The sequence below is a fragment of the Neopsephotus bourkii genome, unplaced genomic scaffold, assembly GCF_033783945.1.
Source record: "Neopsephotus bourkii isolate Nb327-2 ecotype Australia unplaced genomic scaffold, CSIRO-AGI_Nbou_v1 NB_309, whole genome shotgun sequence".
In the NCBI taxonomy this organism is placed as follows: Eukaryota; Metazoa; Chordata; class Aves; order Psittaciformes; family Psittacidae; genus Neopsephotus; species Neopsephotus bourkii.
The window spans coordinates 903,396-930,858 of NW_026900817.1; the positions used below are offsets into that span (position 1 = coordinate 903,396).

A 27,463-nucleotide genomic window follows, 5' to 3' on the forward strand; every position below is an offset into this window, starting at 1 on the left:
GTGTATGTCCTGTGTGTACATGTGTGTGTGCACGTGTGCTGTGTGTGCACGTGTCCCATGTGTACGTGTGTCCCGTCAGCACGTGTCTGTGGCCGCGTGTCCGCCTGCTCACGTGTACCCGGCGGAGGGGGCGTGGCTTCCGGGAATTCGCGCCCATTGGCTCCACCCCTGGCTCCGCCCCCTCCCACCGCCCATTGGCTCCACCCCGTCTCACGTAGCGCTTACTCCCGCTGCCATCTGGGCGGGGCGACTGACGCATGCGTGATGACGCCAGGGCGTGTGTTGGGGGGGTATGTGCAGCGGCTGGGTGGAGCTGCGCATGCGCAGAGCGGCGGGGGCGGAGTCAAGGCAGCGGGGCGGGGTTGACGCATGCGCAGACTGAGGCACGGCCAGGCGCGCAGGGGATGACGCATGCGCAGTGCGATGCGCCGCGCCTCCCGCCTCATGGCCGCCGCCGGGGCTTGTGTCGGGGCCGGTACCGGTACCGGAGCCGCGCCGCGCATCGGGACCCACGACGGGACCTTCCACTGCGATGAGGCCCTGGCGTGCGTGCTCCTGCGGCTGCTGCCGCGCTTCCGGGTACGGAGGAACCGGAGCCACCTCAGCGGCGCCGCACCCTGGGCCCAATCCCTCCTTAGGGTCTCCGGTCGCACCCTGAGGGCCCCGCTCCCGCCTTTGTGTCCCCTTCAGACCCACGGCCCCGCTCTGGGGTCCTGGTCCCACCCTAAGGCCGCCCTTTGGTCCCTCGGTTCCTCCGGGCGAGGCCCGTTTGTGTCCCCAGCCCCTCTCTGCGGTCTCTGGTCCCACCCGGCGGCCCCCGCTGTGTTCCCAGTCCCTGTCAGGGCACACAGGCACCCTCAGGCCCTCCCCTTGGGGTCTCCCTTAAGCTCTCAGTGCCCCTCATGGTCCCTGTTCTCACCAGGGGCAGGTCCTGGGGGTCCCGTCCCCACCCTCCGGGCTCCCCAACGTTCCCCCCCATCCCCCGCAGGACGCGGAGGTGCTGCGCACCCGGGACCCGCAGCGCCTGGCGCAGTGCGAGGTCGTGGTGGATGTGGGGGCGGAGTACGACCCCGAGCGGCACCGCTATGACCATCACCAGAGGTGAGACCCCCCCCTGCACCCGCAGCGGGGTCCCCTGGGTCCTAGGGGGGTCCCACAATGGATCTTAGGCTCTTCCCTGTGAGGGTGCTGAGGCGCTGGCACAGGGTGCCCAGAGAAGCTGTGGCTGCCCCATCCCTGGCAGTGCTCAAGGCCAGGTTGGACACAGGGGCTTGGAGCACCCTGCTCCAGTGGAAGGGGTCCCTGGGGCTGGATTGGGGCTGGAGGAGCTTTAAGGTCCCTTCAACCCAAACCCCTCTGCGGTTCTGCTCCACCTCCTGTGGCTCTGTTTGCCACCAGCCCGGCTCAGGCTGTGCCCTCGTTCCCAAGCGATGGCCTCACCCCAGCACACATCCTCAGACCAACCTGATGCAAGCGCTGGCAGACGCGGAGCCAGGTCCCGACACCGTTTGCCAACAGGGATGAGCAAACCGGGCTCAACCCCACCCGGAGCTGGGGCCATCGGCCCCGATCAGATCCATACCAGAGAGAGGAGCTGAGCTCCAGCAACGCAGCAGCACCCACAGGCTCCATCCCTGCTCCAAGGGGCCAATGCAGCAGCAGAGGGGGGCTTTGAGGTCCCTTCCATCCCTGCCCGCATGGCCCTACAGGTCCTTCACCCATTCCATGCGGAGCCTCCGGCCGGACAAGCCCTGGAGCACGAAGCTCAGCAGCGCCGGGCTCATTTACTGCCACTTTGGCTCCCAGATCCTGGCCGAGCTGCTGGGGCAGCCGGAGGACAGCCCCGAGGTGGCTGCGCTCTATGACCAGGTAGGGAGGCTCTGGACGGGGGGGGGGATCTCCCCCTGCGAACAGGGGGCACCCCATAGCACAGAGCCCCCCTTTATCCCCAGCTCTACGAGAGCTTCGTGGAGGAGATCGATGCCATCGACAACGGCATCGCGCAGGCGGAGGGGGAGCCCCGCTATGCCCTGAGCAGCACCCTCAGTGCCCGCGTTGGGCGCCTCAACCCGCTCTGGAACGAGCCCGACCAGGACACGGAGGTGGGGATGGGGGCACCCCCCTGGCTGGGCCACCCCTCAGCCCCCCTGTTATGTGTGTGTGTGTTGTGTCCCCCCCCCCAAGGCCGGGTTCCAGCGGGCCATGGAGCTGGTGCGCAGCGAGTTCCTGGAGCGCCTGGACCATTGCAGACGGAGCTGGCTGCCGGCGCGGGCACTGGTGCATGAGAGCATCCAGCGCCGCTTTGAGGTGATCATTGGGGGGCTCTGGGGGGGGTCAGAGGTTAGGGGGGAGCAGTGTGGTGAGGAGGGGGTAGGTTCACCCCGGGTGGACATCCCTGCATGGCCCAGGGTGGCCCCTGCGCCCCATATCCCTCTACAAGGCCCTGCACCTCTCTACCCTTACGCATGACCCTGCACCCCTCCAGCAGCCCTATATCCTTATACACAGCCCTGCACCCACCTGCACCCCTATATCCTTACACACAGCCCTGCACCCCTCCAGCACCCCTATATCCTTACACACAGCCCTGCACCCCTATATCCTTATACACAGCCCTGCACCCCTGTATCTTTACAGTGCTGCACCCCTATATCCTTACACACAGCCCTGCACCCCTATATCCTTACACACAGCCCTGCACCCTTGTATCCTTACAGCCCTGCACCCCTCCAGCACCTCTATATCCTTACACACAGCCCTGCACCAGCCTGCACCCCTGTATCCTTACACATGGCCCTGTACCCCCCTGTACCCCTATATCCTTACACACAGCCCTGCACCCCTGTATCCTTACACATGGTCCTGCACGCCTGTATCCTTACACACAGCCCTACACCCCCCCTGCACCCCTATATCCTTACACACAGCCCTGCACCCCTGTATCCTTACAGCCCTGCACCCGCCTGCACCCCTATATCCTTACACAGAGCCCTGCACCCTCCAGCACCCCTATATTCTTACACATGGCCCTGCACCCCCTCTGCACCCCTATATCCTTACACACAGCCCTGCACCCCCCTGTACCCCTATATCTTTACACACAGCCCTGCACCCCTATATCCTTACACACAGCCCTGCACCCCTCCAGCACCCCTATATCCTTACACACAGCCCTGCATCCCATCCAGCACCCCTATATCCTTACACATGTCCCTGCACCCCTGTATCCTTACACATGGTCCTGCACCCATCCAGCACCCCTATATCCTTACAGAGAGCCCTGCACCCCTATATCCTTACACATGGCCCTGCACCCCCCTGTACCCCTATATCCTTACACAGAGCCCTGCACTCTCCCCTCACCCCTCCAGCACCCCTCTATCGTCACACACATCCATGCCCCTCTCCTGTCCCCTATGCACCCACTCACAGCCGCACACCAGATCCCCCCGTGCCCACCCACCCCACCTCTCTGTGCACCCCACATCACCTCCCCCTGCTCCCCCCCTCCCCTGCTCATGCACCCCCAGGGAGACCTGCTCAAAGTGAGGTGCGTGTGGGGAAACTGAGGCACGGGGCAGGACCCCCATGACCCCCCCGTGTCCCTCTGTGACCCCTGGTGTCCCCTCTGTCCCCACCATGTCCCCACCGTGACCCCCCCGTTTCTCTATGTCCCCCTTTCCCCCCATGACCCCCCCATGTCCCCTGTTTCCCCCTGTATCCCCCGTTTCCCTCCCATGACCCCCCCGTGCCTCCACATGACCCCCGTTTCCCCCAATGCCCCCCCATTTCCCCCATGATCCCCCTTTTTGCCCCCCATGACCCGTTTCCCCACCGTGCCTCCCTCTTTCCCCCCCATGTCCCCTCTGTTTCCCCTCCGTCCTCCCCATGGCCCCTGTTTCCCCCCCATGTCCCCCCTGTGCCTCCCCCATGACCCCTGTTTCCCCCATGCCCCCCCTGCTTCCCCCCATGACCCCACTCTTTGCCCCCTATGTCCCCCCCATGATCCCTGCTTCCCCCCATGTCCCCCCCCATGCCCCTCCTGCTTCCCCCCATGTCCCCCCCATGACCCCTGCTTTCCCCTTTCCCCATGCCCCCCCGCTCCCCGCCCCCCACTCTTTGCCCCCCCTGTTTCCCCCCCATGTCCCCCCATAACCCCATGTTTCCCCCCCTGCAGGTGGACAGCAGTGGGTCAGTGCTGGAGCTGCCTCAGGCCGGGTGCCCGTGGCAGGAGCTCCTTTTCCGCCTGGAGCGGGAGCTGGCGCTGCCGCAGCCGCTGCTCCTGGTGCTCTTCCCGGACCGGGCCGGGCAGTGGCGGGTGCAGAGCGTGCCCACGGCGCCGCACTCCTTCCGCAGCCGGTGAGCCCCAGCCCCCGCCCCAGCCCCAGCCCCATTCCCAGCCCCAGCCCCATCCCCAGCCCCATTCCCAGCCCCAGCCCCATCCCCAGCCCCATTCCCATCCCCAGCCCCATTCCCATTCCCAGCCCCATTCCCGGCCCCCAGCCCCATTCCCGGCCCCCAGCCCCCATCCCCAGCCCCATTCCCAGCCCCATTCCCAGCCCCAGCCCCATGGCCCCCGGCCCCATTCCCGGCCCCCAGCCCCATTCCGGCCCCAGCCCCAGCCCCAGCTCCATTCCCAGCCCCATTCCCAACCCCATTCCGGCCCCATTCCCAGCCACCAGCCCCATTCCCAACCCCATTCCGGCCCCATTCCCAGCCCCATTCCCGGCCCCATTCCCATCCCCATTCCACAGCCCCATGCCCATTCCCAGCCCCATTCCCATCCCTATTCCTATCCCCATTCCCCAGCCCCAGCCCCATTCCCATTCCCGACCCCATCCCCAGCCCCATCCCTATTCCCAGCCCCATTCCCATCCCCATCCCTATTCCCATCCCCATCCCCATCCCTAGGAGCAGGCTCTGACCTCTGCCCCCCCCCGCAGCCTGCCCCTGCCCGAGCCCTGGCGCGGTCTCCGGGATGCGGCGCTATCCCGGCTCTCCGGCATCCCCGGCTGCGTCTTCGTGCACGCCAGCGGCTTCATCGGGGGCCACCGCACACGGGAGGGGGCCCTGGAGATGGCCCGGAGGACACTGGAGCAGCGCGGGGGGCAGGAGGCCCCTCCTGGTACCCGCACCCCCAAAGGGACCCTTTGATGCTGTATGGAACGGGGTCGTTGTCATGGGGCTGGGGGCATCGCCCCTCATCCCGATGTGGGGATGCTGCGAGCCCAAACAAGGCTTTGTTCCCACTCCTGTGTCTGCTGGTTCCCAACCCCATTCAATGCAATGGGGGGGGTCCTTAGGGTGCTGGGCTCCTGCTCCCCCCCCATGCACCCAGCAGCAGAGAGGAAGGGGGAGAACGCGGCTCCCCCCTCGCTCCAGGTCGCCATGGGGACAGCGCGGCTCCTGCTGCTGGTGCTGCTGCTGCTGCTGCCCCACGGCTCCATAGGGCCCCGCTGCCCCCCCCCACCGCTGCCCCCCGGTAGCAGCGGCCACAACGGCAGCGCGGAGGGGCCGGCGCGGGCCCCGGACCCCGCGGTGCTGGCGGCCATGGGCGCCTGGCTCGGGGCCCTGCTGCTCTGTGTCGGGAGGCAGGTCCGGAGGAGCCGGGCCCGCAGCCGCCTGCAGCTCCGGTACCTGCGGGCGCTGCCCCGGGCCCCGCTGCCAGCACCGGAGCAGGAGGAGGAGGAGATGGGAACCGAGCTCTGAGCTGGGGCTGGGGCAAGGGGGGTCCGGCTCTGGCCCAGGCATCGGAGGGGTTCGTATCCCATTGACTGCCCTGGGTCCTTGGGGTGGGGGGGATGGGGGACGATTTGGGGGATTGGGGGTGATGGGGGATTGGGGGGGATGGGGAAGGATTGGGGGATGGGGGGGTGATGGGGGAGGATCTGGGGGTGATGGGGGAGGATTGGGGGTGATGGGGGGGGGATCTGGGGGTGATGGGGGAGGATTGGGGGTGATGGGGGGGGATCTGGGGGTGATGGGGGAGGATTTGGGGTGATGCAGGAGGATTGGGGGTGACGGAGGAGGATTGGGGGTGATGCAGGAGGATTGGGGGGGATGGGGGATTGGGGGTGATGGGGGAGGATTGCGGGTGATGGGGTGGGGGTAATGGGGAGGATTGGGGGGATGGGGGAGGATTGGGGATGATGGGGGAGGACTGGGGGCCAATGGGGGAGAATCTGGGGGTGATGTGGGAGGATTGGAGAGTCATGGGGGAGGATCAGTGGGGGGTCATGGGGGAGGATTGAGGAGCAATGGGGGGGGATTTGGGGTGATGCAGGAGGATTGGAGGGTCATGGGGGAGGATTGGGAGGCAATGGGGGAGGATCTGGGGGTGATGCGGGAGGACTGGGGGGTGAAGGGGGAGGATTGGGGGTGATGGAGGATTGGGTGTGATGGGGGAGGACTGGGGGTCCCCATGCTCTCCCCCTCATCCCTTCCCTGGGCTGTAACCCAGCGACTGCAGCGTAATCCCATGGATTATCCATGTGTAATCCAGGATTTACCCATCCCTGCTGGGGGCACCGGGGGGGGACCCATCTGCTCCCCACCACCTCTGCAGTGCTGGGCTGGGTTTGGGGTTCACCAGCACCAACCCCTTCCACCGGAGCAGAGGGCTCCAAACCCCTGTGTCCAACCCGGCCAGGGATGGAGCACCCCAACCTCCTCCATTGCACCCCGAACCCATCGCCCTTTGTCCCATGGGGAGGAAGAAAGCCCCGGCTTTAATGCGAGCACCGAGCCCCTGAGGAGGGGCTGGAGCCCCCCGAGGCCGCGCTGGGTCCCTGGAGGAGGACGTGGATCCCATCAGAGCTCCGAGAAGAGCGGCTGCTCCCGCACGCTGGTGCTGGCCAGGCCGGGCCCGGGGCTGGGGCAGGGCCCATGGGCGCTGATGAAGAACAGGGGGATGTGGCTGATGGTGCCCGTGGACCAGCACTGCGGGAGGGAGGCAGGGGATGGGGGGCAGCGGGAGTTCGGCATCCCAGGGGATGCAGCGGTCCCAGTGCGTCCCAGTAAGGACCTGTGTCCCGTCCCCCCCCCCACTACTGCTCACTGCATTCATGGGGGGGTTCCACATCCCTCTTCACCCATTGGATTGATGTCCCCTGGGAACAGCAGTGGGGACCCCAGGAAGGGCTTTGGGGACCCAGGAATTGCTTTAAGACCCCACACAGGGGTTTGGGGCCCCAGGAAGGGCTTTGGGGACCCCTGGAAGGGCTTTGGGGGAGCCCAGGAAGAGCTCTGGGGACCCCAGGAAGGGCTTTGGGACCTCAGGAAGGGCTTTGGGGACCCCAGGAAGGGCTTTGGGGGACCCCTGGAAGGGCTTTGGGGACCCCAGGAAGGGCTTTGGGGACCCCAGGAAGGGCTTTGGGGACCCAGGAAGGGCTTTGGGGACCCCTGGAAGGGCTTTTGGGGACCCAGGCAGGGCTTTTGGGGAGCCCAGGAAGGGCTTTGGGGACCCCAGGAAGGGCTTTGGGACCCCTGGAAGGGCTTTGGGGACCCCAGGAAGGGCTTTGGGGGACCCTAGGAAGGGCTTTGGGAGCCCAGGAAGGGCTTTGGGGTCCCCAGGAAGGGCTTTGGGGACCCCTGGAATGGCTTTGGGGACCCCAGGAAGGGCTTGGGGGACCCCATTAAGGGCTTTGGGGGACCCCAGGAAGGGCTTTGGGGACCCCAGGAAGGGCTTTGGGGGATCCCAGGAATTGCTTTAGGACCCCAGGAAGGGCTCTGGGGCCTCAGGAAGGGCTTTGGGGACCCAGGAAGGGCTCTGGGGCCTCAGGAAGGGTTTTGGGGTCTCAGGAAGGGCTTTGGGGACCCCAGGAAGGGCTCTGGGGCCTCAGGAAGGGTTTTGGGGTCTCAGGAAGGGCTTTGGGGACCCAGGAAGGGCTTTGGGGGACCCCAGGCAGGGTTTTGGGTCCCTGAGCCCCACTCACCACCGTCAGGAGAGCTCCCTTGTGGAAGCAGGGGTGGAAGGCGATGAGCTGGGGCTCAGCATCGCGCTCGCCCCGCAGGAACCCGCTGCAGGGGAGAGGAGAGGCGAGATCAGAGCACGGCCATGGGGGGGCACTGGTGTCAATGGGGGGCTATGGGCAGGAGGAGAGGGTCGGGGCCTGCAGGGGACCCGGAGCAATGGGGCTGAGGTGGGGAATGGATGAGGGGGCCAAAGCACAACCGGTTGTGGGGTGAAGGAGCAGAAGGAAGGGACCTGAAAGCCCCAATCCAGCCCCAGGGACCCCTTCCACTGGAGCAGGGTGCTCCGAGCCCTGTGTCCAACCTGGCCTTGAGCACTGCAGGGATGGGGCAGCCCCAGTGAACCCCTCCCAGTGTCCCCGCACCCCCAGCCCCACACGCACCAGGGCAGGAGCTCGAACACGGGGCTGTTGCGGGTCCGGAACAGGGCCACGATCGTCTGGGTCCCGGCTGCATCGGGGCTGCCTGCAAAGGGAGGGAGGGAGGAGCAGGGGGGGTCCCCTCGTCCATTGGAGTCCTCATGGGGCCCCCCAAGGACCCTTCAGGGACTGAGCCCCAGCTCCATGCTTTGGGTAGGGAGGGATCGGGGGCTCCTATGGGGCCCCATCACTCCCAATGCAGGGCTTGTTTCCCATCCAGCCCAGTTTCTGCACCCAGACCCTGCAGGATCTGTGTAGGGCAGAGGGTGGCAGCTGTGGGGGCCCCCCAATGTCTTTAAACCAAGCTTGGACCCAGCCTTGGGTTCCCCCCTGCCCGAGGCAGCAGCACCCCCAGAACCGCATCCCAGTGCCCCTCAAACATCCTGAATGGCTCCGTTATCCCTGGAGCCATGGGGCCCAGCTGGGCTCCAGCAGGAACTGGGAGACCCTGCCTGGGACTGGGTCCAGTTGGAACCAGGGGGGGAACTGGGATGGGGTCCGAGCCCAGCTCCTCACCTCGGATGATGGCTGCGAGCCGCTCCCCCGTGGGGTCCCACACCATGGAGTGAACCTCTCCTCCCACCCTGCATGGGCAGGAGCAGCAGTGAGAGCCCAGCACTGGGATGGGGAATGGGGCACGGACCCCCCCCCATGCTCCCCAGTGCCACCAGCAGGGCCGGACCCCCTCTCCTCCCACCCTGCAGGGCAGTGAGAGCCCAGCATGGGATGGGAGACCCCCCCCATGCTCCCCAGTGCCACCAGCAGGGCCGGACCCACCTCTCCTCCCACCCTGCAGGAGCAGCAGTGAGAGCCCAGCACTGGGATGGGGAATGGGGCACGGACCCCCCCCATGCTCCCCAGTGCCACCAGCAGGGCCGGACCCACCTCTCCTCCCACCCTGCAGGGACAGGAGCAGCAGTGAGAGCCCAGCACTGGGATGGGGAATGGGGCACCCCCCCCATGCTCCCCAGTGCCACCAGCAGGGCCGGACCCACCTCTCCTCCCACCCTGCATGGGCAGCAGTGAGAGCCCAGCACTGGGATGGGGCACAGGGCACAGGACCCCCCCCATGCTCCCCAGTGCCACCAGCAGGGCCGGACCCACCTCTCCTCCCACCCTGCAGGAGCAGCAGTGAGAGCCCAGCACTGGGATGGGGAATGGGGCATGGACCCCCCCCATGCTCCCCAGTGCCATCACCAGGGCTGGACCCACCTCTCCTCCCACCCTGCATGGGCAGCAGTGAGAGCCCAGCACTGGGATGGGGAATGGGGCACAGACCCCCCCCATGCTCCCCAGTGCCACCAGCAGGGCCGGACCCACCTCTCCTCCCACCCTGCATGGGCAGGGGCAGCAGTGAGAGCCCAGCACTGGGATGGGGAATGGGGACAGACCCCCCCATGCTCCCCAGTGCCACCAGCAGGGCCGGACCCACCTCTCCTCCCACCCTGCAGAGCAGCAGTGAGAGCCCAGCACTGGGATGGGGCACAGGCAGCCCCCCCATGCTCCCCAGGCCACCACCGACCCACCCTCCTCCCACCCTGCAGGAGCAGCAGTGAGAGCCCAGCACTGGGATGGGGAATGGGGCACGGACCCCCCCATGCTCCCCAGTGCCACCAGCAGGGCCGGACCCACCTCTCCTCCCACCCTGCATGGGCAGCAGTGAGAGCCCAGCACTGGAGGCAAGGGCAACCCCCATGCTCCCCAGTGCCACAGCAGGGCCGACCCACCTCCTCCCACCCTGCATGGGCAGCAGTGAGAGCCCAGCACTGGGATGGGGCACAGGGCATGGACCCCCCCCCATGCTCCCCAGTGCCACCAGCAGGGCCGGACCCACCTCTCCTCCCACCCTGCATGGGCAGCAGTGAGAGCCCAGCACTGGGATGGGGAATGGGGCACGGACCCCCCCCATGCTCCCCAGTGCCACCAGCAGGGCCGGACCCACCTCTCCTCCCACCCTGCAGGGGCAGCAGTGAGAGCCCAGCACTGGGATGGGGAATGGGGCACGGACCCCCCCCATGCTCCCCAGTGCCACCAGCAGGGCCGGACCCACCTCTCCTCCCACCCTGCAGGGGCAGCAGTGAGAGCCCAGCACTGGGATGGGGAATGGGGCACGGACCCCCCCCATGCTCCCCAGTGCCACCAGCAGGGCCGGACCCACCTCTCCTCCCACCCTGCATGGGCAGCAGTGAGAGCCCAGCACATGGGATGGGCACACATGCTCCCCATGCCACCAGCAGGCCAACCTCCCACCCTGCAGGAGCAGCAGTGAGAGCCCAGCACTGGGATGGGGCACAGGGCACAGACCCCCCCCCATGCTCCCCAGTGCCACCAGCAGGGCCAGACCCACCTCTCCTCCCCATAGAGCGTCTCGAAGGTGGTCTCGGACAGGTCCGCCACGATGGAAGCCGTTTTGGAGCCTCCCACTTGCCCCTGCATCTCCCCTGGGGGACAAACCCCGCTCAGCTCCGGATCCCCTGCACTGGGACCCCCACTTTGGGGCCTTTAGGAGCAAGAAGCAACTCAATAGGGGGGGGGTCCGACCCCCCCATGGCCTCACCTCGGTACTCGGAGAAGGACAGGGAGTAGATAACGGCCTCCCCCAGCACGGTGAAGAGCAAGCGGCTGCCATCAGGGCTCCAGCACCCGGTCTGTGGGGCGCAGGACCCACATCAGCACCCGCTGTGGGGTGTGTGGGGCTGGCAATGGGGCAGGGATGAAGGGGGGGTACCTGGCAGCGCCCGGTGATGGTGGGCCAGCGCTCGCACGTCCACATCTGCGCCTCCCACACCCTGCAGGGGGGCAGAGAGGATGGGAATGGATCCCCCCCCCCTCCCATCATCACCAGTGGTGCAATGGGAATGGGAGCAGCGAGGTGGGGACGGAAGCGATGCCAAGGGCTGGAGCTCACCTGAACACGGCCGAGGGGGTGGCTGCCAGCACCTTGCTGCCATCGGGAGACCAGGCCAAGTAGGTGACCCCCCCGCCTCCAAAGCACTGCAGGGGCACGCAGCTCTCGGTGGACACGTCCCACACCTGGAGGGGACAATGAGGATGGGGATGGTGTGGACAGGGATGGGGCACCCTGTGCCAGCCCCTCAGCACCCTCACAGGGAAGAGCTTCTGCCCCAGAGCTCAGCTCAGTCTCCCCTCGGGCAGGTTCAAGCCATTCCCCTTGCCCTGTCCCAGCCCCTCTCCAGGTTCCCTGCAGCCCCTTTAGGCACTGGGGCTGCTCCACGCTGGTTCCTTTCACTGGGTGCTCCCCAGCATCTCCCTCACCCTGGTGCCTGTGATGAAGCAGCTCCATTCATTGGGTGGCAGCACCCAAGCGTTTCACAGGCAGTGAATGGGGAGAGGAGGACCCCAGCGAGGAGAGGGACGGGAAACAGGGCTGGGATGGGAGCAGAGCCCGAGGGAGCTGCGGAGGCTGGGATGGGATTCCCATGATAACCATCAGCTTCCCTGCATGGATCAGCATGAACTCAACCAAAGCATGTCACAGATGTGGGAACCTGGAGCTGTTTTCTGCTGTGCTATTGAACTCAAGGACTCTTTGCAAAGAGACTCCTGATAGCGTGTGACAATAAGAGATCTCACACCATTTGATCAGGTTAAGCATAGGTACCAGTGTGTGGTTGTGTCTGGCATTGATTTGCCCCAAATACCCCCATAAGAACACTAAGAGCAGGTCTTCCAGCCCTCCATGAGGATTCACAGGGTCCAGGTCCCCAGTGCAGCACCGGGACTGGGAGCACTGGCCCGTACTCACCAGCATGGCCGTGTCCACCGGTGACGCCGAGAGCAGGAGGTCCCCACTGGGCGCCCAGGCCAGGCTGGTGACGGGGCTGTGGCCGGGGTGCGCCAGGACCTGAGCGCAGCCGGATGAGGGCCTGCAGGGGGGAGCAGAGCAGGGCTCAGCCCCCTTGTGCTGCCTCAACCGCACCATGGGGTGGAGAGGAAGGGGGGGGGCATTGGGGTGCCCCCACCTGGTGGAGAGGGAGGTGGGGTCCAGGTGCCAGAGCAGGACGCAGCCGTGGCAGGCGACGGCGAGGATGGAGGCGCAGAGCGGCTTCCAGGCCAGCGCGGCCACGTTCCTCTGCAGGCGATGCTTCAGCGAGGGGATGGTGGCACTGCCAGGGCAGGAGCACAGCTCAGGCCTCCCATAGCATTGAGTGCAAGGGGGGGGCCCTGAAGCATCAATGGGAATGGGGGGGGACGCGGCCCTGGTGTGGACACCTCAAGGATGGAGGCTCCCATGCATCACCCACAGCCCCACACTGGGCAAGGGGATGGGAGATGTGGGGATGGGGAGAGGAGCACTGGGGCGGGGGGGGTCAGAACGCATTGGATGTGGATGGGAATGGTGGAAATGGGGGTACCCCAAGCCTCACCTACTGGAGTTGTAGACGCGGATGGAGTCGTCCAGCAGAGCCACAGCGAACTTACTGGTGTGGGGGTGCCAGGCGAAGGCCCGGATGCTGCAGCCGGCCCTGGGGGGTGAGGGGGTCCTGGCAATGGGGCAGCCCCAGAGCCCCCATGGAAGGGAGGGGGTCCAGAGCCCCAGTGCTGCCGAATGGGCCCATTCCCTGTGCTCAGCCCCGGATGGGGAGGGGTTTCCCAGTACTGATGCTGGCTCCCACCATGGGGCAGCCAGAGGCAATGGGGCTGTGTGGGGGGAGGCTGAGCACCTCCAATTGGGGGGGGGGGGTCCCCATCCTGAACCCCAGCCCTGGAGCTCAGCACTCACCAGTCCACGGCCTGGGAGAAGGCAGCGATCATGTCCTCACTGGTCAGCTGCAGGGACAGGGATGGACACGGAGCTGGGAGCTCTGCACCCGCCTCTGGTGAGCAGGGGGGACCCCAAAGCATCCAAACCCCGCTTCCACCTCCATCCCCATCCCTGCTGCCCCAGTGCCCCCCCCCCAGCTCCCCCATAGGGGTGTCCATCCCGCATCCTGCATCCCAGTACCCCCCCCCACAGCTTCCCCATAGGGGTGTCCATCCCTCATCCCTCATCCCAGTGTCCCCCCAGCTCCCCCATGGGGGTGTCCATCCCTTATCCCAGTGCCCCCCCAGCTCCCCCATGGGGGTGTCCATCCCTTATCCCAGTGCCCCCCAGCTCCCCCATGGGGGTGTCCATCCCTCATCCCAGTGTCCCCCAGCTCCCCCATGGGGGTGTCCATCCCTTATCCCAGTGCCCCCCAGCTCCCCCATAGGGGTGTCCATCCCTCATCCCTCATCCCAGTGCCCCCCAGCTCCCCCATGGGGGTGTCCATCCCTCACCACCCCAGCTCCCCATGGGTGTCCATCCCTCATCCCAGTGCCCCCCAGCTCCCCCATAGGGGTGTCCATCCCTCATCCCAGTGCCCCCCAGCTCCCCCATAGGGGTGTCCATCCCTCATTCCCCATCAAAGGCAGGCTCACGGAGAGGTGTGGGAACAAGGAGCCGTGCAGTGAGGAGAGCCAGCGGCACAGGGCCAGCACCGAGCTGGAGCCCGACTTGAGCCATCGCAGCCCTGCAGGACACAGGGAGCATCAGCACCAGCATCAGCACCAGCATCAGCACCAGCATCAGCACCAGCACCAGCACCAGCATCAGCACCAGCATCAGCACCAGCACCAGCATCAGCACCAGCATCAGCACCAGCATCAGCACCAGCACCAGCACCAGCATCAGCACCAGCATCAGCACCAGCACCAGCACCAGCACCAGCACCAGCATCAGCACCAGCACCAGCACCAGCACCAGCACCAGCATCAGCACCAGCACCAGCACCAGCACCAGCACCAGCACCAGCACCAGCATCAGCACCAGCACCAGCACCAGCATCAGCACCAGCACCAGCACCAGCACCAGTGGGGGCTGCAGAGAGAGGCTGGGAGCTCCTGAAGCAGGGATGGGGATGAAGGGACCCAAGGGGGCTCCTGCAGCAGGGATGGGGATGAAGGGACCCAAGGGAGCTCCTGCAGCAGGGATGGGGATGAAGGGACCCAAGGGGGCTCCTGCAGCAGGGATGGGGATGAAGGGACCCAGGGGGCTCCTGCAGCAGGGATGGGGATGAAGGGACCCAAGGGAGCTCCTGCAGCAGGGATGGGGATGAAGGGACCCAAGGGGGCTCAATGGAGCTCCTGCAGCAGGGATGGGGATGAAGGGACCCAAGGGGAGCTCCTGCAGCAGGGATGGGGATGAAGGGACCCAAGGGGGCTCCTGCAGCAGGGATGGGGATGAAGGGACCCAAGGGAGCTCCTGCAGCAGGGATGGGGATGAAGGGACCCAAGGGGGCTCCTGCAGCAGGGATGGGGATGAAGGGACCCAAGGGAGCTCCTGCAGCAGGGATGGGGATGAAGGGACCCAAGGGAGCTCCTGCAGCAGGGATGGGGATGAAGGGACCCAAGGGGGCTCCTGCAGCAGGGATGGGGATGAAGGGACCCAAGGGAGCTCCTGCAGCAGGGATGGGGATGAAGGGACCCAAGGGGGCTCAATGGAGCTCCTGCAGCAGGGATGGGGGTGAAGGGACCCAAGGGAGCTCAATGGAGCTCCAGGCACTCACCCTCCTCCTCGGCGCTGCTGAGCTCCCTCAGGACCCCGCAGAGCCCCAGCTCCCGCCTGCACCGAGAGCTCCATCAGCCCTTGCAGGGACCCAAAACCCACCCCAGCCCCAGCCCTGAACCCAAACCCACACCGGGGCCTGCAACCCCCTGCCCTCCTGGGTGCATCGTGGACACCCAGGGGGCTCAGCCCCGGTTTAAACCAGCCTGGATTGGGTGGAAGGGGCCCCAAAGCTCCAATCCAGCTCCAATCCGGCCCCAGGGACCCCTTCCACTGTTGCAGGGTGCTCCAAGCCCCTGTGTCCTTGAGCACTGCCAGGGATGGGGCAGCCCCAGCTTCTCTGGGCACCCTGTGCCAGCGCCTCAGCACCCTCACAGGGAAGAGCTTCTGCCTAAGAGCTCAGCTCAGTCTCCCCTCGGGCAGGTTCAAGCCATTCCCCTTGCCCTGTCCCTGCATCCCTTGTCCCAAGCCCCTCTCCAGGTTCCCTGCAGCCCCTTTAGGCTCTGGAGCTGCTCTCAGGTCCCCCCTTCAGGCTCTCCCCCCTCTGCCCCGCTCCCGCACTCACCAGGCCCCGAGGCACCGCTTCCACAGCGCCTCCCGCTGGTGGATGAAGGCCGGGCGGGAGCTGAGCTCCGGCCGCGAGGGCGCCTTGAGCGCATCCCGGGGCAGGCTGAGGACGGGCAGGGCCGGGAGCTGCGGGCAGCGCAGGGGGGAGAGGGACGGGGCCGGGGCTGAATGGGGCGGGGGGTGAATGGGGCCGGGGCTGAACGGGGCGGAGCTGAATGGGGCCAGGGCTGGAATGGGACTGGGGCTGAATGGGGCCGGGGATGAATGGGCCGGGGCTCAATGGGGCAGGGGTTGAATCGGACCGGGGCTGAACGGGCCGGAGCTGAATGGGGCCAGGGCTCGAATGGGACTGGGGCTGAATGGGCCGGGGCTCAATGGGGCCGGGGATGAATGGGGCAGGGGTTCAATGGGACCGTGCATGAGATGGGCCCGGGGCTGAATGGGGCAGGGGCTCAATGGGACCGGGGCTGAACGGGGCCGGGCTGAACGGGACCGGGCTGGGGTTGAACGGGGCTGAACGGGGCCGGGGGCCGGGGCTGAACGGGCCGGAGCTGAATGGGACCGGGGCTGGAATGGGACTGGGGCTCAATGGGGCCGGGGATGAATGGGGCCGGGGCTCAATGGGACTGGGGCTGCATGGGACGAGGGTGAATAGGGCCGGGGCTGAATGGGGCCGGGGTTGAATCGGACCGGGGCTGAACGGGCCGGAGCTGAATGGGGCCAGGGCTGGAATGGGACTGGGGCTGAATGGGGCCGGGGATAAATGGGGCCAGGGCTGAACGGGGCCGGAGCTGGAATGGAACCGGGGCTCAATGAGACCGAGGGTGAATGGGGCCGGGGCTCAATGGGGCCGGGGCTCAATGGGACCGGGGCTCAATGCGGCCGGGGCTGAACGGGGACAGGGCTGAGATGGGACCGAGGGTGAATGGGACAGGGGCTGCATGGACCGGGGCTCAACGGGGCCGGGGCTCAATGGGGCCGGGGCTCAACGGGGCCGGGGCTCAACGGGGCCGGGGCTCAATGGGACCGGGGCTCAATGGGGCCGGGGCTCAACGGGGCCGGGGCTCAATGGGGCCGGGCCTGCATGGGCCGCTCCGCTCCGGTCTCACCTGGCTCTGCAGGGGCAGCGCCGGCCGCTCCCGCGCGCTCACCAGGACGTTGTTGCTCTCGTAGGCGGTGACGTCCCCCGGGGGCGGCGGCGGCGGGAACAGCGCCAGGGAGCACATCCCTGCCCCGGAGCCAACTGCGGGCCCCGCACGGACCGGACCGGACCGGCCCGAGCCCCCGGTACCGGAACCGATATCGGTACCGTCTCCCGCCAGCGGCTACTGCGCATGCGCGACCCCGCCCCCAGCGCCCCCTGGTGGCCGCTGTGCCGGGCCCCAAGTGGGGATTTAAAGGGGCCGCGGCTGCAGAGCGGGGGGGCTCCAACACGGACAGCGAACACATACATACATGCATATACATATGCATACATACATACATAGATATACATACATACATACATGGATATACATATATACACATACATACATAGATACACATACATACATACATGGATATACATATATGCACATACATACATAGGTATATATACATACACATACGTACACACACATATATACATACATACATAGGTATACATACATACATAGATATACATACATACATAGGTATATATACATACACATACATACACACACATAGATATACATACATACATATACATACATACATAGATATACATACATACACATACATACACATACATACATAGATATACATATATACATATATACATACACCCATACACATGCATACATATACATATATACATACATACATAAATATACATACATACACATGCATACATAGATATACATATATACATACATACATACACATACATGCATAATATACATATATACACATGCATACATAGATATACATACATAAACATACATACATAGATATACATATATATACACATACATGCATATAAATACATACACATACATAAACGTACATACATAGATATACATATATATACACATACATGCATATACATACATACACATACATACGTATACATACATGCATATATATACATACATACACATACATACACATACATGCATATACACATACATACATACACACATACGTGCATGCATACACTTATATACATACACATACACATACATACATATACATACATGCATATACATACATACACATACATATACATACATGCATATACATACGTACATATACATACATACACACATACATACATACACTTATATACAAATACATAGATACACACACATGCACACATACATACACACGTATGTACATACACACACATACGTACACATAAACACATATACACATGCATATGTAGACATACATACATACACATGCACACACATGTGCATACATTCCCCAACACACACCAACACACCGTGGGGGTCTGGGACCCCGTGTACCCACATCCCATGGGTGCCTGGCTCCACTGGGTGCCCATGCCCCCCCACCCCATACCCAGATCCCACGGGTGCCCAGGTCCCATAGATCTCCATGCCCCCCCATACCCACGGGTGCCCGGGTCCCATAGATCTCCATGCCCCCCCCATACCCACGGGTGCCCAGCTCCCATAGATCTCCATGCCCCCCCCATACCCACGGGTGCCCAGGTCCCATAGATCTCCATGCCCCCCCCACCACGGGTGCCCAGGTCCCATAGATCTCCATGCCCCCCCCATACCCACGGGTGCCCAGGTCCCATAGATCTCCATGCCCCCCCATACCCACGGGTGCCCAGGTCCCATAGATCTCCATGCCCCCCATACCCACGGGTGCCCAGGTCCCATAGATCTCCATGCCCCCCCCATACCCACGGGTGCCCAGGTCCCATAGATCTCCATGCCCCCCCCATACCCACGGGTGCCCAGGTCCCATAGATCTCCATGCCCCCCCATACCCATGGGTGCCCAGGTCCCATAGATCTCCATGCTCCCCCCATACCCACGGGTGCCGGGGTCCCATAGATCTCCATGCCCCCCCATACCCACGGGTGCCCAGGTCCCATAGATCCCATTCCCCCCATACCCACGGATGCCGGGGTCCCATAGATCTCCATGCCCCCCCCATACCCACGGGTGCCGGGGTCCCATAGATCTTCATGCCCCCCCATACCCACGGGTGCCCAGGTCCCATAGATCTCCATGCCCCCCCATACCCACGGGTCCCGTGTGCCCGCTCCCATCACCCCGCTGTGCCTGCCCCCCCCATCCCCATCTCCCATGGGTACCATCTCCCCATAGGGCGCTCAGGGGATGCTCCCCTTCCCTCGCCCCCCCCGTGCCTCATTCCCCGCTCCGTTCCCTTTATCCCGTGTTTTCCTTCCCGGCCGCAGGAGCTATTTCCATGGCTCCAGGATATTAAACCCAAGGCAGCGGTTGGGGGGGGGGCCCCCGCATTCCTCACCCGTTACGGAGCGAACCGAGGAGGGGGGGGCCCACAGGAGACATCGATTTACCCGGCGCCGCCACCGGAGCCACCGCAGCGGCTGCCGTTGTCCCTGCGGCTGCGGCCCCACGGAGCCCCCCAAGCCGGCGCTATGGGGCAGCGCTGGGGACGGGACGGGACGGGGGGAGCCGTGGTTTGGGAGGCTCCGGGCGGTCGAGCCCTCGGTGGCCGCGGGGCTGGGGTTTGGCTCCGGGAGCTTGGCGTTGGCATCGGCCCACCCAGGGCGAGCTGGGGTTTGGGGTGAAAACACCACAAAAAAGGCAAATCCGTGGTTTGGGGAGGGAGGGGGGGGGCAGGTCCCATCCCATGGCTCCGTCAAGCGGGCTCCGGGTGCCCCATGGATGGGGGAGGCCGGGTGGAGCCACCGTGAGGCAGCCCCGGGGCAGCACATGGGGGGGTGCAGGCACTGTGCACACGTGTGCTGCTATGAACATACGTGTTTCTATGCACATATGTGTTCCTGTGCACATACGTGTTCTTGTGCACATACGTGTTCCTGTGCACATATGTTTCTATGTACATACATGTTCTTGTGCACATACATGTTCCTGGGCACATACGTGTTCCTGTGCACATGTGTTCCTGTGCACATGTGTTCCTGTGCACATGTGTTCCTGTGCACATACGTGTTCCTGCGCACATACGTGTTCCTGCCCACATACGTGTTCCTGTGCACATACATGATCCTGTGCACATATGTGTGCCTCTGAGCACACACATGTTCCTGTGCACGTATGTGTTACTATGAACATACATGTTCCTATGCACGTGTGTTCCTGTGCGTATACATGTTCCTGTGCACAGGCATGTTCACAGGTCCCATAGATCTCCATGCCCCCCCCCCATACCCACGGGTGCCCAGGTCCCATAGATCTCCGTGCCCTCCCATGTTCCTATGTACATGTTCCTATGTACATACGTGTTCCTATGTACATACGTGTTCCTGTGTGCATAGATGTGTTCCTGTGTGCATAGACATGTTCCTGTGCACATACGTGTTATTGTGCATGGACATGTTCCTATGTACATACGTGTTCCTATGTGCATAGATGTGTTTCTGTGTGCATAGACATGTTCCTGTGCACATACATGTTACTGTGCATGGACATATTCCTATGCACATACATGTTCCTATGCACATACATGTTCCTGTGCTCCCTGTGTTGTGTTCCCCATGTAGCTGTGACCGGCCAGGGTGGGTGTGCAGGGCTGGGGCACACGCGTGTGCTGCCGTGATAGGGGGACCCCAGAACTGTCCCACTGGGGACAGAGGGAGGGGGGACCAGGGGATGGGGGCTATGGGGTCATGGGGACATAGGGACATGGGGGGCAGAGGGATGTGGGGACATGGGGACACCGGGATATGGGGACACCGAGATATGGGGACACCGGGATGTGGGGGGACGTGGGGGATGTGAGGGGACAGGGATGTGGGGGGACAGGGGGATGTGGAGACATGGGGACACCAGGATATGGGGACATAGGGACACGGGGAGCAGAGGGATGCGGGGACATGGGGACACCGGGATATGGGGACACCGGGATATGGGGACACAGGGATGTGGGGGGACAGGGGGATGTGGGGACAGGGGGACAGGGACGGGATATGGGGACACCAGAATGGGAGGATGTGGGGACACGGGAGGGATGTGGGGACACAGGGAAGGATGTGGGGACACGGGGACACAGGGATGGGATATGGGGACACGGGAACGGGATGTGGGGACACGGGAGGGGGATGTGGGGACACGGGGAGGGATGTGGGGACACAGGGATGGGACATGGGGACACGGGATGGGATATGGGGACACGGGAATGGGATGTGGGGACAGGGGGACACCGGGATATGGGGACACCGGGATGTGGGGGGGCAGGGGGATGTTGGGACATGGGGACACCGGGATATGGGGACACAGGGATGTGAAGTTTTGGGGTCCTGGGCATGGGGAGAGACAGGGAAAAAGCCATGGGGCCACGAGGGGGGGGCTGTGGGGACCCAGAGATAAGGGCACAGCCCCAGAACTGTCCCCAGCCCCACTCCTGCCCCATCACCCGCACTGGGGGGGGGCACGCATTGAACCCGAGGGGGGTCCCGTGTGTGCCCCCCCCCGTGCCTCAGTTTCCCTCGGAGCCGCTCTGACGCCTCAGCGATCCCTTTATTGCTTGGGGGGGGGGCACAGCTTAAAAAGAGGGGGGGGCACACATTACATTACATTACATTACATTACATTACATTAGCGCCTATTGACCCGGGCCAACCCTGTCCCTGAGCTCTGTGCGGGGGGAGAGGTTTGGGGGGTGTCAAAGTGAGCCCCCCCCATAATTTAATACATAAATTATAGTCGCTAAGAATGAGATGCGGGGGGGGGGGCAGCGCCCCATAATAAATACCCCGAGGTGAGGATGGGGATGGGGATGGGGATGGGGATGGGGGGGGCTCAAATCTCCAGCAAGTTCCCAGCCTCGGGGCTACCGGTATCTTTACCGGGGGAAGCCGGGGGTGGTTGAGGGGAAGGCACCGGGGGTTGCTCGGGGCCCGGTTTGGACGCTGCGGGCTCGGCGTGGGTCTTCTGGTGCTTGCTGAGGTGGTCGGAGCGGGTGAAGCGCTTGCTGCAGAGCAGGCAGGTGAACTTCTTCTCCCTGGTGTGGGTCCGGACGTGCCGCTCCAGCTCGTCCGAGCGGGTGAAGCGTTTGCCGCAGAAGAGCCAATTGCAAACGAACGGGCGCTCCCCCGTGTGCCAACGGAGATGGGCTTTGAGGTGCGAGGCTTTGCCGTAGACCTTCCCGCACCCCGGGATGTGGCAGCTGTGAACCGGCTTCCGACGGGACCCCCCCGGCCCCCCCAAGCGCTCCAGCTCCTGGCAGTTGGGGCAATCGCAAGCAGGGCGCCCCGGTAAGGAGCCGCCCCCTCGGGGACCCTTCTGGGGGTCCCCAGTGGTGGGTTTTGGGGTCGGGGGAGCGGCTGGGGGGCCGTTGTAAGGGGGGGGGTTCAGAGCGCCGAAGTCGGAGCTGTAAGCGGGGAGCGGGGGGCTCAGGGCCGGTTGTGCTTGCAGAGACCCCTGCAGCCCCTCGGCGCCCGCCGGGCCCCCCAGCCAGCCCCCGTTGGGGTGCACGTCCCACCAAGAGGGGGCCGCGGGGCCCGAGCCCCCCGGCAGGCCCCCGCCGATGCCGCCCTTGTACCAGGAGCCGTAGGGATGCGGCATCTCCAGAGAGGGGTACACGGGGGGCAGGCACTCGCCCGAGGGGTGCCCTTTGGTCGCCACCACCACGGGGGCCCCCAGCACCTCCTGCGCCCCCGAGGGCCCCGGGAAGGGGTGGCCGAAGGGGCCGTAGTCGGGGCCGTAGGGCCCGGGCGATGCCTGGGGGCTGGCGGAGGGCGAGAGCAGCCCCGGAGCGCTGGGGAAGGCGGCGGTGAAGGAGTCGCCCATGGCGGCGGTGGGGCCGGAGCAGCCCGAGGAGCTGTGGGGCTGCGGGGCAGCGTCAGTGGGGGCACCCGGTCATGGCCCCCGGCGGCCTGCGGGGAGAGGGAGAGGGGGGTTAGGGGTGGGGGGCGGCCGGAGCCGTGGGGCACCCATCGGGGTAATGGGGCATCCATCGGGGCAATGGGGCACCCATCAGGGTAATGGGGCGTCCATCAGGGCAATGGGGCATCCATCAGGGCAATGGGGCATCCATCGGGGCAATGGGGCACCCATCAGAGCAATGGGGCATCCATCAGAGCAATGGGGCATCCATCAGAGCAATGGGATATCCATCAGGGCAATGGGGCACCCATCAGGGCAATGGGGCATCCATCAGAGCAATGGGGCATCCATCAGGGTAATGGGGCACCTTCATTGCAATGGGGCACCGTCATTGCAATGGGGCACCCGTCACAACAATGGGACACCTTCATTGCAGTGAGGCACCCATCAGGGCAATGGGGCACCCATCAGTGCAATGGGGCACCCACCTGGGCAATGGGGTGCAAAGGCAATGGGGTAGCCAGTGAAATGGGGTAATAACTGTGATGGGGTAACTGGTGCAATGGGGCACCCAGTACTGGGGTACCAAGGCCCGTAGGGCACCCCCAGGGCAATGGGGCACCCAGGTCCATGGGAAACTCAGGACAGTGGGCGCCCAATACTGGTGCAGGAAGCCCATGAGGCAACCAGAGCAATGGGCAGCCAGCCCTATGGGTCACCCAGTGTTGGGGTACCAAGCCCCATGGGACATCCAGAGCAACGGGCACCCAACCCTATGGGGCACCCAATATTGGGGTACTAAGCCCCATGGGACATCCAGAGCAATGGGCAGCCAGCCCTATGGGGCACCCAATACTGGGGTACCGAGGCTCACGAGGCATCCAGAACAACGGGCACCCAACCCTATGGAGCACCCAGTATTGGGGTACTAAGTCCCACGGGGCACCCAGAGCAATGGGCACCCAACCCTATGAGACACCCAATATTGGGGTGCCAAGCCCCACGGGGCACCCAGAGCAACGGGCAACCAACCCTATGGAGCTCCCAGTGTTGGGGTACCAACCCCCACGAGCAATGGGCACCCAATACTGGGGCACCCACCCCCACCTACACCCAGCCCCATGGTGACCCCCACCCCACCTCCCACCGCTCCTCCATGCCTCAGTTTCCCCTCCAGCCCTGAGCAAACCCCATCCCCCCCCCTCGCTGTGGCTTCTCCAGGGGCTCATAGCAGGGTTGTGCCATAGCAGAGGGGGGACCCCCCCTATCCCCAACCCCGGCTCCCGCTGCTTTTATGGCCCTTTAATCGAATTAGGCTGCGGCCTCCCCCTCCCCGGGCCACTTCCTTTGCTTTAATGCCCTTCATGGCTTTCAGCTGCCGCCGCGGGACCCCCCCATCATCCCCATTCCCCTTCATTTCCCGTTGCCCTTCACTTTCTCCCTCCCCCGCTCCCGTTTTTTGGCTTTTCCAGGGTTTTTTTTGTTGTTGTTTTTTTTTTTCTCGGTGTTTCCTGGGGGGTCCCCCCCCCCCCCCCGTTCCCGTTTTTGCTGCGGTTTCTGCTCCTATTTTAGCGCCGGGCCGCAGCGCGCTCCCGGCTCTCCAAGGATAACAAGGGCCGGGGCTGCGGGCCGGGAGCGCGGCGCTGCCGCCAGGGCTCCCTAATTAAAACCAGGGCGAGCGGAGAGCGCTTAAAATAGCGTCAAAGGGGCATAAATCAGTGCCGGTTGTGCCCGGGAATGCCGGGAGCTGCGGCCCCAGCGCCGGGGCCAAAGGGGGCTCCACCGGTGGGTGCCGGTGGCCTCTGAGGTGGCGAGGAGCAGGATCCCTGCTTGTGTGATCCAGGAATGGGGTGGGGTGGGGTGGGGATGGGGATGGGGATAGGGACAGGGATGGGATGGGGATGGGGAGGGCATGGGGATGAGAATGGGGATGGGGACAGGGGTGGGGATGGGGTGGGGATGAGGATGGGGACAAGGATTGGGATGGGGTGGGGATAGGAATGGGATGGGGTGGCGATGGGGACGGCATGGGGATGAGGATGAGATGGGGATGGGGACAGCAGTGGGGATGAGGATGGGGATGGGGATGAGGATGGGGACAGGGATGGGGATGGGGTGAGGATGAGGATGGGATGGGGTGGGGATGGGGATGAGGAGGGCATGGGGATGAGGATGGGGTGGGGATGGGGAGGAGATGGAGTGGAGATGGGGATGGGGATGAGGATGAGGATGAGGATGGGATGGGATGGGGATGGGTCCTGCAATGGGGCTCGCCTGGTCCCCACTTCCTGGTGTCTTGTTCCCGAGCCCAAGTTCCTGGGTCCTGGTCCCCAGTTTCAGGTCCCCAGTCACCAATCTGTGATCTCCAGTCCCTGAGCCCCCAAGTTCCCCAGCTCTTGTCACCAGTCCCCAACCCCAGGTCCCTAAATCCAGTCCTCGTCCCTAAAACCCAATCCTAATCCCTAAACCCCAGCCCTCATCCCAGGTCCATTAAACCCCATCCCTGTCCCCCTCCCTCATCCGCAGCCCCTGGTCTCCAAACCCCATCCCTTGTCCCTAAAACCCACCCCTCATCCCTGAACCCCAGCCCTCATCCCCAATCCCAGCTCCTTAAACCCCATCCCTTGACCCCAACCCCGGGTCCCCAAACCCCATCCCTGGCCCCAGTGCACCCCAAACCTGACCCCCGCGGGTGTCCCCCATGGCCGATGTCCCCTCATGTCCCCAGGCCACGCTGCCACCAGCACCCCCCAGGGTCCCCCCATCACCAGGCCCTGGCTCCCCCTGCTCGCACGGTGGGGGGACCTTTGGGGCCCCACGTCCCCATCCCCTTTCTGGTCCAGGTCCTGGGGGGTAGGGGGGGGTCCAGGGCCCACGCAGGGGCAGCGCAGGGGGGATCAGAGGATGGGGGATGCCGGGGCCCTGGCTCTTGGTCCCCACGGCTCCAAGGGACCGCAGTGGCCTCTGGAGCCATCCCAGTGGCCCAGGGTGGCCCCGTGCCAGGGGTGGACGTGGCCCCATCACCATGGCCCCAGCAGTGCCAGACTCTGGGGATGGAAACGTCCCCATGGCCATCTATGGGGTGCAATGGGGCTGGGGACCGATGTGTCCCCATGCCCATCTCTGGGGTGCAATGGGGCTGGGGACCGATGCGTCCCCATGCCCATCTCTGGGGTGCAATGTCCTTGGGGACCGATGTGTCCCCATGCCCATCTCTGGGGTGCAATGGGGCTGGGGACCGATGTGTCCCCATGCTCAGCTCCGGGGTGCAATGGGGCTGGGGACCGATGTGTCCCCAACCCCAGCTTTGGGGTGCAATGCCCTTGGGACCGATGTGTCTCCATGCCCATCTCTGGGGTGCAATGTCCTTGGGGACCGATGTGTCCCCAACCCCAGCTTTGGGGTGCAATGGGGCTGGGGACCGATGTATCCCCATGCCCAGCTCCGGGGTGCAATGGGGCTGGGGACCGATGTGTTACCATACCCATCTCTGGGGTGCAGTGGGGCTGGGGACAGATGTGTCCCCAACCCCAGCTTTGGGGTGCAATGAGGCTGGGGACCGATGCGTCCCCATGCCCAGCTCTGGGGTGCAGTGGGGCTGGGGACAGATGTGTCCCCAACCCCAGCTTTGGGGTGCAATGTCCTTGGGGACCGATGTGTCCCCATGCCCATCTCTGGGGTGCAATGGGGCTGGGGACCGATGTGTCCCCAACCCCAGCTTTGGGGGTCCCCCTCTTCCCGGAGGGGCCCCGTTATCCCGGGGGATTCCTCCTGGCTCGCAGGGGGCTCCTTCTCCTTTCCCTGTCCCAAGGGGGTCCCCCATCCTGGGAGGGTCCCGTATCCCGAGGGGCTCCCCCATCCTGGAGGGTCCCTGTCCCAGGGATGGGGGGGGGGGGGTTCGGTCTCCATCCCTGAGGGTCCCGGCCCTGGGGACTCCCCTCACCCCAAGGGGTTCCCTGTGCCGGGGGTCTCCCCTATCCCAGGGTCCCTGTCCCCGATGGGGTCCCCATCCTGGAGTGTCCCAAACCCGGGGTCTCCTCTGTTCTGGAGCGGGTCCCCCATCCTGCCGGGTCCCTCATCCCGAAGGATCCTGTCCCTGGGGTGTCCCCTATCCCAAAGGATCCTGTGCCGGGGGTGCCCCGTGTCCCAAAGGATCCTGTGCCGGGGGTACCCCGTGTCCCGGGATCCCTGTCTCGGGGGTGCCCCGTGTCCCAAAGGATCCTGTGCCGGGGGTGTCCCCTATCCCAAAGGATCCTGTGCTGGGGGTGCCCCGTGTCCCAAAGGATCCTGTCCCGGGGCTGTCCCTCATCCCGAAGGATCCTGTCCCGGGGGTGCCCCGTGTCCCAAAGGATCCTGTCCCGGGGGTACCCCCTATCCCTAAGGATCCTGTCCCCGCTGTCCCCTATCCCAAAGGATCCTGTGCCGTGGGTGCCCCGTGTCCCAAAGGATCCTGTCCCCGCTGTCCCCTATCCCAAAGGGTCCTGTGCTGGGACTGTCCCGTGTCCCGAAGGATCCTGTCCCCGCTGTCCCCTATCCCTAAGGACCCTCTCCGGGCTCTCCCGTGTCCCTACCCCTGTGCCTGCTCCTTACCGCGCTCCGGGGCTGGCGGTGCTGGATGCCGGGGTCGGAGGAGGGAGCTCCGCTGCCGCCCGCCCCGCTCTGCCGCTGCGGCGGGGCTGGGCCGGGCCGGGACCGGGGCTGGGGCCGGGAGCCCGGCCCCGAACCGCCCCTCGCGGGGGGGGGGGGGGGGGGGGTTGGGGCGGGGGGGTCGGGGAGGGAGGGCAGGGGAAGGGGAAGGGGAAGGGGAAGGGGAAAAGAGGCTGGAAAAAGGGACAAGGAGTTGGAGGAGGGAGAGAAATGGGGAAGAAAAAGAGAAGGGAAAGGAGGGATGGGGAAGGAATGGGATGGAAGGAGAAAGGGAAGGGGAAGGAGGAAGGAAACCAGGGAAGGAGAAAGGAAAGGAA

At 64.6% G+C, this 27,463-nt stretch overlaps 3 protein-coding genes across 4 annotated transcripts in view; 1 reads left to right on the forward strand and 2 right to left on the reverse strand.

Moving 5' to 3' along the window:
- Window positions 1-411: 411 nt before the first annotated feature.
- MYG1 (MYG1 exonuclease) lies at window positions 412-5,154 on the forward strand. The gene is made up of 7 exons (XM_061347236.1): window positions 412-579; window positions 989-1,101; window positions 1,710-1,869; window positions 1,953-2,102; window positions 2,185-2,307; window positions 4,178-4,359; window positions 4,944-5,154. Exons 1-7 carry the CDS (start codon window positions 412-414, stop codon window positions 5,152-5,154), a joined length of 1,107 nt encoding a protein of 368 aa, XP_061203220.1.
- Window positions 5,155-6,772: 1,618 nt separating this feature from the next.
- The window catches only part of AAAS (aladin WD repeat nucleoporin), a 66,144-nt gene continuing 45,453 nt past the window's right edge, over window positions 6,773-27,463 (reverse strand). Inside the window, exons 2-17 of one of the 2 annotated variants that reach the window (XM_061347239.1) lie at window positions 16,614-16,747; window positions 15,503-15,630; window positions 14,939-14,994; window positions 13,812-13,903; window positions 13,135-13,181; window positions 12,779-12,877; window positions 12,374-12,517; window positions 12,157-12,277; window positions 11,299-11,423; window positions 11,119-11,179; window positions 10,948-11,038; window positions 10,738-10,831; window positions 8,907-8,974; window positions 8,355-8,436; window positions 7,935-8,019; window positions 6,773-6,939 (exon numbers count right to left, since the gene is read on the reverse strand). In XM_061347239.1, coding sequence (XP_061203223.1) covers window positions 6,811-6,939; window positions 7,935-8,019; window positions 8,355-8,436; window positions 8,907-8,974; window positions 10,738-10,831; window positions 10,948-11,038; window positions 11,119-11,179; window positions 11,299-11,423; window positions 12,157-12,277; window positions 12,374-12,517; window positions 12,779-12,877; window positions 13,135-13,181; window positions 13,812-13,903; window positions 14,939-14,994; window positions 15,503-15,630; window positions 16,614-16,730 — 1,539 coding nt within the window. In that variant the 5' untranslated portion in view covers window positions 16,731-16,747 and the 3' untranslated portion in view covers window positions 6,773-6,810. The remainder of the gene's footprint in view (window positions 6,940-7,934; window positions 8,020-8,354; window positions 8,437-8,906; window positions 8,975-10,737; window positions 10,832-10,947; window positions 11,039-11,118; window positions 11,180-11,298; window positions 11,424-12,156; window positions 12,278-12,373; window positions 12,518-12,778; window positions 12,878-13,134; window positions 13,182-13,811; window positions 13,904-14,938; window positions 14,995-15,502; window positions 15,631-16,613; window positions 16,748-27,463) is intronic. The other variant, XM_061347240.1, reaches the window with a different exon arrangement.
- SP7 (Sp7 transcription factor) lies at window positions 21,474-22,563 on the reverse strand. Its single transcript, XM_061347151.1, has one exon. The coding sequence runs from the start codon at window positions 22,461-22,463 to the stop codon at window positions 21,474-21,476; it is 990 nt and encodes a 329-aa protein (XP_061203135.1). The 5' UTR covers window positions 22,464-22,563.